Source organism: Orbicella faveolata, unplaced genomic scaffold, assembly GCF_042242905.1.
Source record: "Orbicella faveolata isolate gen_17 unplaced genomic scaffold, um_ofav_v1 contig_34, whole genome shotgun sequence".
In the NCBI taxonomy this organism is placed as follows: Eukaryota; Metazoa; Cnidaria; class Anthozoa; order Scleractinia; family Merulinidae; genus Orbicella; species Orbicella faveolata.
In genome coordinates, this window is record NW_028301563.1 from 14206839 (window position 1) to 14216756 (window position 9918).

The 9918-nt window shown below is 37.1% G+C and overlaps 1 protein-coding gene across 1 annotated transcript; it reads left to right on the forward strand.

Moving 5' to 3' along the window:
* The first annotated feature begins 4113 nt into the window (after positions 1-4113).
* On the forward strand, positions 4114-8327 carry LOC149104941 (uromodulin-like). Its single transcript, XM_089272300.1, has 4 exons — positions 4114-4134; positions 5196-5361; positions 6302-6430; positions 7242-8327. Exons 1-4 carry the CDS (start codon positions 4114-4116, stop codon positions 7604-7606), a joined length of 681 nt encoding a protein of 226 aa, XP_089128426.1. The 3' UTR covers positions 7607-8327.
* The last annotated feature ends 1591 nt before the right edge of the window (positions 8328-9918 follow it).

The following is a 9918-nucleotide window of genomic DNA, read 5'->3' on the forward strand; positions in this document are numbered from 1 at the left end:
TAAAGATATTTTGTTTTTCTTTATAAAAAGCAAAAAACTCTCTGAAAGTTAGTTAGTGAGCCTATTTGCTCCGAGTCGGGCTCCGTCAAGTGTAACAACATAAGCAATTGCATTTTAATCCTTTCAATCTTATCTTCTAAAACAGATATCGATGACTGTGCAAGTCATCCCTGTAAGAACAACGGGACCTGCACAGACCGAGTGAACGGATTCAACTGCAGCTGCGCACCAAGATTTAATGGCACACAATGTGAAACAGGTAACTACAGCCAAAATTCATTTTTCTTCATTTGTTAGGACTTTCTTTTAAATCTCTTTCTATTTCGCTTACAGTACTTTTTAAACCGCTTGGAATGGACAGAAACATATTTTTGTTGTTCGGTTGCTTATTTTGCAAATATTGTTGCTGTGGGTTCTATCTTATATGACCGTTATATGATAATAGATTTTTGACCAAGGAAAGCACTTCTGTAAAAACCTGGTGAAAATTTTTGGTTGCGGAGATCAGTACCGAAATCTCTTACAGGGAGTTATATTCAGAGATGCCAACAGCAATTAGACTTTAGATCCAACGATATCGTTTTAATCCAAGAACGCAACCAAAGAATATTTTACAAGGCACGACTCTTTAAGCCCAAAACACAATTCTAAAGGATTACGTAAAGTTATTAAAAAGTCTTAACTTAACATTATCTAATACATTTCAGGGAGCTCGATTAGCTGTAACGGAATTTGTGGTTTGCAACATTAAGAGTCCCTGTCCATAAAAATGGAAGATAACTCGGCAAAGGTCGAAAATTCGATTTCGCTCATATTTTCATGGTAGATAGGCTAGGGCATGACAAAAACCACTGGATAGTTTTTTTGGCAAAATATCCTTTTATTTCAAAGAAATATGCAAATTGCCAAATTCCGTTAAAATCGTCATTTGACGCACCATTTTATTTAACAAGTTTGAGAGCCTCGCATGTAAAACCACATCATTCTTCCGTCTTCAAAACACTCAAATATTTTTGTGCAATGTTTAAATGTGTACTGGGTTGGTTTTAGGGAATGTTGCGTTGTGTTTTTGGGTACAAAATAATTAAATTTCGAAGACATGTATGTCATTCACTTAAAAGTACTTCGTGAATATAATTAATTTTCACCATGTGCGAAACCTTCAAATGGATTAAGCTTCGGGTGGTTGAATCGCAGAAGGATGATCTACAGATTCCTGTAAAAACTTCTTTGGGCAAATGATTGTGAGCGACGCGAGAGCTTTTCAAAGTACGTTAAAAATGCAAATATTTGACCATTCCCTCGTCAAATATCAATTCACGAGTTAGACGTATATTTTAGCATGCGCCACATGACTTGACCAATGTTAAGTTGAAATAGACACTGAGCTGATAATTTCGAAATGTTCTACCCTCATTTGCTGTAAAAGGCAGGTCCAAAGCCGATTTGACGTGTTTCTCTCGCCATTTGTCGCACATAAAGCAGAAGTTTGCTTTTGTTTACATAACGTCCGATGTACATCGCCAACTGTCAACTTATTTAATGGTCGAACACCATGAATCCGTGACCCTCTTTCGACACATATGATCACCGCTGCATCTAAGTCAAAAACGGCTAAGTCATTTGTAGACAGTTGCTTGCTTTGCACTACGCAAAAATATTACGTTTGATCATCATGGTTTGATGGCTTGAATCCTTGCTTGCAGCGGTTCCTTGTTCGTCACGCAATGCTGTCGTCCCATTTCAGGGGGTAGGGGTAGGACAATTTCTATCCTAATACATAAGGCTCCGTAAGGCTGGGAACGAGTGGGAGCACACAATCGTGTTGAGTAGGAAGAGATTAAATTAAGAAATGAGAAGAATGAATAGTTTACCATTGCCCCTGTTATCATCCTTTACTCGACCACCGCTACCTACATGCCCTGTGTAATACTGTAACGCTAAACTCATACCTAGGTCTTTTCGCGCTGTGCAATTATTTTTGGTTTACATGTAATACAGTGGGCTACCCCCAGGGAAATGGGTGGTGACCGCTTAATGGGGCTAGCTGCTTAAATAGAGGTTGGTGTACCTTGAATATTTAAGTTTTCCCTATCGGGTTATAAATGTCTTGGTGAACATGGAGTCAATTCAAGACAATCATGATAGACGTGTATTTGAATTATCACTCGTCATGCACCTTCAATTTCAGACTCTTATCTGCCATCGCCCTTTCCAAAACAGAGTTTTTAAATTTTGGGTGGCCGCTTAATAGGGGTAAATACAATAATGAAACCCTTATCGGAACGAGCAAATGGTGGCCGCGGAGGTAACCGGTCAATAAGTGTTTTATTTACAATATTTTACTGACAATAATTTTGGACTGTATTGACAACAGTCCTCTATTTTCTGTTACAAACATACCAATGCCTCACCACTAGGCAAACAAAATACGCCAAATAAAATGGCATGGCCAGGGCTATTTACTCACGTAATTACTAATTAAATTTAGTCTTTTTTTCTCACGAATTAGACACGTTGTGATTTCCTATTTTTATTTCAGCTAGTTCTTGCTTCATTGATCTATAATTTGTTTCATGGCGATTTTTTTAAAATTCTAGTGAGTACAGGCACTAGCTTTATCCACTGTTGTCTGAAACATCAAAACGTACAGCAAACGTGATTTGGACCGAGGTCAAGTACACTATAAAAAACGATTATATAAATATACACATATTATTATATATATAAACAAACAGATGAACAATGATTAAATTGTTTCATTTATCCTGAGAGTGCTCTATACAAAATAGATCAAAATGTGCAGCACATGCCGTGACAGCATTGCGTGACGAACAAATAACGGCTGTAAGATTGTGCTGCGCCGAAACGCTTATCAGCAATGGTCAGCAATCGATCAAACGTATTATTTTGGCGAAGTGCAAAGCAAGTAACTATCTACAAATGACTCAGCCGTTTTTGACTTAGATGCAGTGATGTTCATATGCGCAGAAAGATGGTCACAGATTCCTGGTATTCGAGCAATAATAAGTTGACAGTTCGCGATGTACATCGGGCGTTAACCTTGTGTAAACAAAAGCAAACTTCTGCTTTATGTGCGACGAATGGTGAGAGATCGACTAGGAACACGTCAAATCGGCTTTGGACCTGCAACAAATAAGGTTAGAACATTTCGAAATTATCAGCTCAGTGTCTATTTCAACTTATTATAGGTCAAGTCATGTGGCGCGTGCTAAAATATACGTCTAACCCGTGAATTGAAATTTGACGACGGATGGTCAAATATTTGCATTTTTAACGTACTTTAAAAAGCTCTCGCGTCGCTCACAATCATTTGCCCAAAGAAGTTTTTACAGGAATCTGTAGATCATCCTTCTGCGATTCAACCACCCGAAGCTTAATCCATTTGAAGGTTTCGCACATGATGAAAATTAATTATATTCACGAAGTACTTTTAAGTGAATGACATACATGTCTTCGAAATTTAATTATTTTGCACCCAAAAACACAACGCAACATTCCCTAAAACCAACCCAGTACACATTTAAACATTGCACAAAAATATTTGAGTGTTTTGAAGACGGAAGAATGATGTGGTTTTACATGCGAGGCTCTCAAACTTGTTAAATAAAATGGTGCGTCAAACGACGATTTTAACGGAATTTGGCCATTTGCATATTTCTTTGAAATAAAAGGATATTTTGCCAAAAAAACTATCCAGTGGTTTTTGTCATGCCCTAGCCTATCTACCATAAGAATATGAGCGAAATCGAATTTTCGACCCTTGCCGTGAAATTAAGAATTGGTCTGATTTTTACAGGCAGGCACTCTTAATAACTTTCAAAACAATACAGGTAGTTGACAGTTTCACAAAAAGACTATCGCAGGTAGTAATTACAGCTCAGCGCTTATTATAGTTATGATCTACAACAAAAATAGCAGGTGTTTGTAACGGTTAATGAACTGGAATACTAAACTGTAACTTAGAAATGCAAAATGAACTAAAATATATATATATCTAAAGCAAATACTGATATAAAATATACTAAATAATCTGGTTTTCTCTCCTCACAGTTATTAACCTTCTACCTTTTTCCTTTAAAACAGATAACGATGACTGTAAAAGTCATCCCTGTAAGAACAACGCGACCTGCACAGACCGAGTGAACGGATTCAACTGCAGCTGTGCACCAGGATTTAATGGCACACAATGTGAAACAGGTAACTATATCCAAAATTCAATTTCCTTCGATTTTTAAACTGCTTGAAGAGAGGAGAAACAGATATTTTTGCTTATGCATTTTTGGTTAAAGAAAAGCACACTTTTTCCCCACAACTTTCTTTTTTCTCCTAATTCTGTCCAATTGACCTATCCAAGTCTCTAAGGAGCGAAATTTGGGCCGTTAAACGATCTTATGCATTTTTTGTTATTTTGCAGATATTGTTGTTGCGGGTTCTATCGTATACCGTACAATCCCAAGTTAAAGCCCTGGGATCATATAACGTCATAAGGGGTTTTGTGTGGGCTTAAAGACGGGGGTGCTTATATCCGGGGGGGGATATAAGTGGAATAAAAATAATGTTTCGGAACGACGATATAAAACGTAACTGAGCAACTAATTAAAGCTAACATACCAATACATTTAGAACTATTAGATTTATAATACATTTATTGTGCGTCACAATAAACGGAGAATATGTTTCAAGAATATTCATAAAACACCAGTGTGACTGGAACAACTGGAAAGGAACAGAACGTTATCTGATTTATACATTAGATGGGCTCGTATCCGGTTTTGGGGTTGGGGGGGGGGGGGGAGGGGCGCTAATATCTGCAATAATTAATATCTCTGTTAGCAAACAGAGTTTAGATCCGGGAAGCTTTAACGTGAAATTTTATGGTACAACCGTTATTAACTTTCTGCCTTATCACCTTGAAACAGATATCGATGACTGTACAAGTCAACCCTGTAAGAACAACGGGAAGTGCACAGACCGAGTAAACGGATTCAACTGCAGCTGTGCACCAGGATTTAATGGCACACAATGTGAAACAGGTAACTATAACCAAAATAAGTTAATTTTCATTCAAATTCTACGGGTTTTAATCTCTCTCTAAGTTGTTTGCGCGCAGTGTTCTATCTTTTAACTTTAAGCATAGTTTTGTTATTGAGTTTTGTTTTTAGTTCTTGCAGGTTCTATCGAATGTGACCGTTATTAACTTTCTGCCTTATCACCTTGAAACAGATATTGATGATTGTACAAGTCATCCCTGTAAGAACAACGGGACCTGTACTGACCGAGTGAACGGATTCAACTGCAGCTGCGCACCTGGATTTAATGGAACGCAATGTGAAACTGGTAATCGAAACAGATAACCTCACCAACCTCATCGTTTGTGTAAATAATAAAACAGCAAAGTTAACAAAGATTAGAAGCCAATCAAAAGGTGTATTTCCTAGAAATTGACAGCCACTGGAGAAGGGAAAAAAAAAAAAGAAAGTCGTCTTTGACTATTATGGGCACGGGGAAACCAAAAGATAAACCTTTTTTACCAGTTGCTGTGAAACTTTCGTCTTATTTACTTTTCCAGCAGAAATGTTTTAATTCCTTCTTTACAGCATATTTCCTTGTAAACGTTTGCCTGTGAGCGGACACACGACCCAAAGTTACACATGCTAAACACACTAGGGAGTGTAGTTCCATGGTCATAACCTCCAATCTGGTGAAGGGGGGACAGATGGGGAATTGACCGCATGGGTATGACTTCGATTCAGGGCCGATTTTACACCTTTAGTGGGCAGGTGGAGGCGAAATGATGCGAAGAGTTAGTTACTTAGACGAGTGAACGAATTCAACTGCAGCTGCGCACTAGACTTTACTGGAACACTCTAATTGAGAAAATCGCTGTAGATAACAGCAGGTAATACCACATGCAAGTAGCAGGGATGAAACGCCTACAATCGATGGGCAGATGGCAGTACTGTGTGGTTGATATCACTGAAAGTTTCCCGTTAGCCAGCCACACGATTTCTCTAATAAAATGTATCTGCTATAGGTGTTTCTATATGCCGTGTAATCACTTAAGAAATGTAAAAACTTTGGAGTGGATTTAAGGCGCCAATTCTACTTATTTTCCTTCGTAACAAGGTTCTCTTGAGATTTTTCTGATACTTTTTTTCGCCTTTTTAATGTGTAAAGTAGTTTATTTCCACCAGAATTCCCTTTTATGCTTGTAATAGGACACTTAAACATCCATTGTGACATTGAAATAGTAACACTTAGATCCCTTTGTTTTTAGACATCGACGAGTGCACAGCACAGGTCGGCCTATGTGATGCTGTTGCCAACTCTGAGTGCAAGAATACAGATGGATCGTACAACTGCCAGTGCAAAGATGGATTTGTAAAGAACGGTGCTATTTGTGAAGGTGCAACACAGTTTTATCATTAGTAGGGTTATCTTCTATTCTGTTTTAATCAGCTACAGTTAAAAACTTTATTTGTCGTTATGTAAGGACGGTTTGCCACATTTAAGAATCTTATTTAACAAGTAGGCATGTATTAGGACAAAAATAATAACCCATATGAAGTTAGAATCCACTACATAGTTGATTAAAGTATCCCACATGGTATTCCTCCAGCGGTTTATCCTATGCCAGAGAGTAAACATACCTTAGTGGAGAAACACTGGCGCTGATTGCGATGTTCTCGCACTTAGAGCCGATAAATATCATCGCATGAAGGACAAATTTATTCACCTATGGCTTACATACAGGTTACCCAACAGCATTTGAACTGGAAATTTCAAATGTAAATATGAAGATTTTCTCGTATAAACAGACAAAAAGGTGGTAATTAATACCTATTGTAGAAGCTATATTTCGGTGGCGAGATCTTTTTACAACCTTGTTCCCAGGAAAAATGGAAACGAAGACAAATCATATAGAAATGTTTGTGCATGACCGGATGTAATAAAGTGATGTAAAATTGAACAAAATATATGAAGTGACTGTATTCAAACTACAAGTAACACACAACGACACAGCACGACAGAGGTATCTACGGATCAGGGGAGAGTTATTTACGTATTACCCTGTTTGTTTTAGTTGACATATGTAAGAACTACCAAAATCTGACAGACGCCGAAAGAAGATATGACTACGAAACACAAGACTACATATGTCAAATGTCTTCTGTGTTTATCACATATTTATTGATACATTTGTGTATTTCCTTTAGTTGATGTATGTCACTGGCAAAATTACAAAAATCTGACAGATGCAGAAAGAAAATATGACTACGTGACAGTAAACTTCAAATGTGACAACACACTCAATGGCTGGTATCGTTTCCAAGGAGCTGCAGGCACAAAAATGGTGACCACATGTCCACCGATAGACCGTTGTGATGCAGTCTATCCTATCTGGTTGAGTGGTGTTCATCCTACAGTGGCTGAGGGTAAAGTCACAAGAAACGTCTGCATTAATAAGTTTGCCTGTTGCGACATATTTATCTCCATTCAATTAAAGAATTGCGGCTCCTATTATATCTACAACTTATTAAACCCGTTGTATTGTCCTGCCCGATATTGCAGTACTGACTAATCCGGTCATAGCATATGTATGTTTCAGTTAGCTTCAGTTGAATAGTAGTGGCAAGAAACTTAGATCATTGTCTCTCTTAGTGCCAAGCAGGATATTACTTCACGACATGATTACCTACAGTAAAACTTAACCATGGCCTGGTTGTTCAAAGTATGACCAAGTTAGTCCATAATTAGTGTTACCCATTTATACACTTCAGCAATTTTTTTTCTCTCAACTTTTGACGACGGCTTACACGCTCTAAGTCCTCTAAAAATAAGCAAAGAAAATACTTTACCCACGAAAGAAAACTTTAAACCTCTATCAACTCTTAAACCTGGATTACGAACAACCTGACCACTATAAACAAACAAAATGCACATCGAGTTTCAGGCGTTTTTCGGGAGAAGACTTGACGGCGCGACATAAGACGGCTGTTTTTTTTAGGCAAGACACTGTAACGCTGTACAGTGAGCTAGTAGATGCATAGCAATAATATCAATGCGAATAGCATTAGCAAAGTAACTCGCATTCTCTTAACAAAAGTAAAGGCTTTAAAGAAATTAGTTGCTTAAGTTGATTTGTTATAACCTTGTACAGTTTGTCTTCTAAGAGAGCTTCTGAGAAATTTGTTTGGCCCTGCAGCAAAGATACTGAATCAAAGCAGGTCTATTCTTTTCGGTGATTTGAGCAATCCATTTGCTCTCGTTTATAGAGAAGGAAATAGAGTGTGATTACAAAAGCTTAAAATCTGATAATTTTTTCAATATTCAGTCGTGTATATAATTTGTGAAAAGTGGGGGTTATTTAAAACTTTCATACCTTCCATTCCTCAAGACAAGAGACTTTAAAAAGAAATTTGATATGAAAGCCAGAGTAACAATTTTTCTTGATTGCAAGGAACAGCCATTACTTTGTCTTATCTTAAAAACTGCTCTTCCTATCGGTTTAGCTTAATTTGTTTAAAAGTTATTGAACACTTTTTAACCAGTTTTGATTGAAATTATAAGCAGTCTACAACATACAGTATACACGTTTTTAGCTCGTGTGGGTTAACGTTTGTGTTGTATGTTTATCTGTGTTTTTGTTCGATTTGGTTTCTCAAAAAATGTATCTAGTGTAATCGCCTGTAGGGAATGCCAAAAGTTCTTTAGTAAACATGTTTGGCTATTGCCCAGACAACAGTCAAACTTAAAAATTTCCTGACATCCTAGACATTATACAAGCAATTTGCAATTGTATAAAATAGTAACTTCTCGTAAATTTAACTTAGTAGCACAGCCTAGTTACTCCGAGAAGTTTTACAATTTTTTTTTTAAATTACAACTTTTTGTTTCTTTTTAAATTTGGTTTACATTTTTCAAGATTAAAATTAACTAAACTAGTAGTAGATCTCTTCAAGTAGTTTTACAAACGTACACTAAACGCCTGCATTTAAGCCACACTAGCGGCCATTTCAAAGACACAAACCACTAAGGTTTTGTCGGATTTATGAAAGGAAGCAGGTGACGTTGTGAAATATTTACACAAGGCGTGACAAAGGTTTTGGCTCACGGTTTTAGCCGCCGTAGTACCAATGAATGCGATAGCGTCCGGCGCTTGCACGTACAAGACGGATAGAGAGGAGAGAATTACGAATTCCTTGCACGGCTGAAAATGCCGGCTGATATGGAATGACGGTGGTAGAACTCTCTAGGTACAATATGGCGGATTTTACAAAAGAAATTATCTCATCTCTGAAAGTTCCAAGGCTGCTGATTTCTGTTGCAGCATTTTGAGCTGATAAATTGTGTGTACATAATGTAGATATTAAGAGGCCAACAAAAGAAATCTCTTCCAGACATTTTGCCTGTTTCCTCAATCTATAAAAAAAAAACTCTTCCTTCGGTAATCTAACCAAGAAACAATTCAGTTTGTAAGTCTCCTCTTTCTTTTAGCCCAACATCTGTCTCAAAATTCTTTTTGGTGATCAGATTGATATGAAAATTTCAGTTTTTATCACATCGATTTACATTAAACTTTGTTTCATTCTTCAAGGATTTTGCCTTACGTCATTAGGACATTATTTCGCAATCTTAGTCTTCATATTCCTTAATTAACTCCACTATGATAGACTCCAGGCAACGAAGTTATTTCCACAGACAGGCATCTTTCAGGGAATGATCAAATTCCTTACTTTAATTTTGTAAATATATTTAAGCTGTAGTGCTAACATCGTGTAAGGTATTTAAACAGACTATTGTCACTTATAGATATACGTCCAGTACCTTTGTTATTTGATTCTGCATATGTTAGTAGTGAATATCAATACTCCTTTCTAACTTTTCTCATTT

Coding starts and splice junctions, on each gene's coding strand:
- LOC149104941 (XM_089272300.1), top strand. CDS start 4,114: ATGACTGTAAAAGTCATCCCT. Junction 5,362..6,301: donor TGGAACGCAATGTGAAACTG/GTAATCGAAACA, acceptor CTTTGTTTTTAG/ACATCGACGAGTGCACAGCA. Junction 6,431..7,241: donor GAACGGTGCTATTTGTGAAG/GTGCAACACAGT, acceptor TATTTCCTTTAG/TTGATGTATGTCACTGGCAA.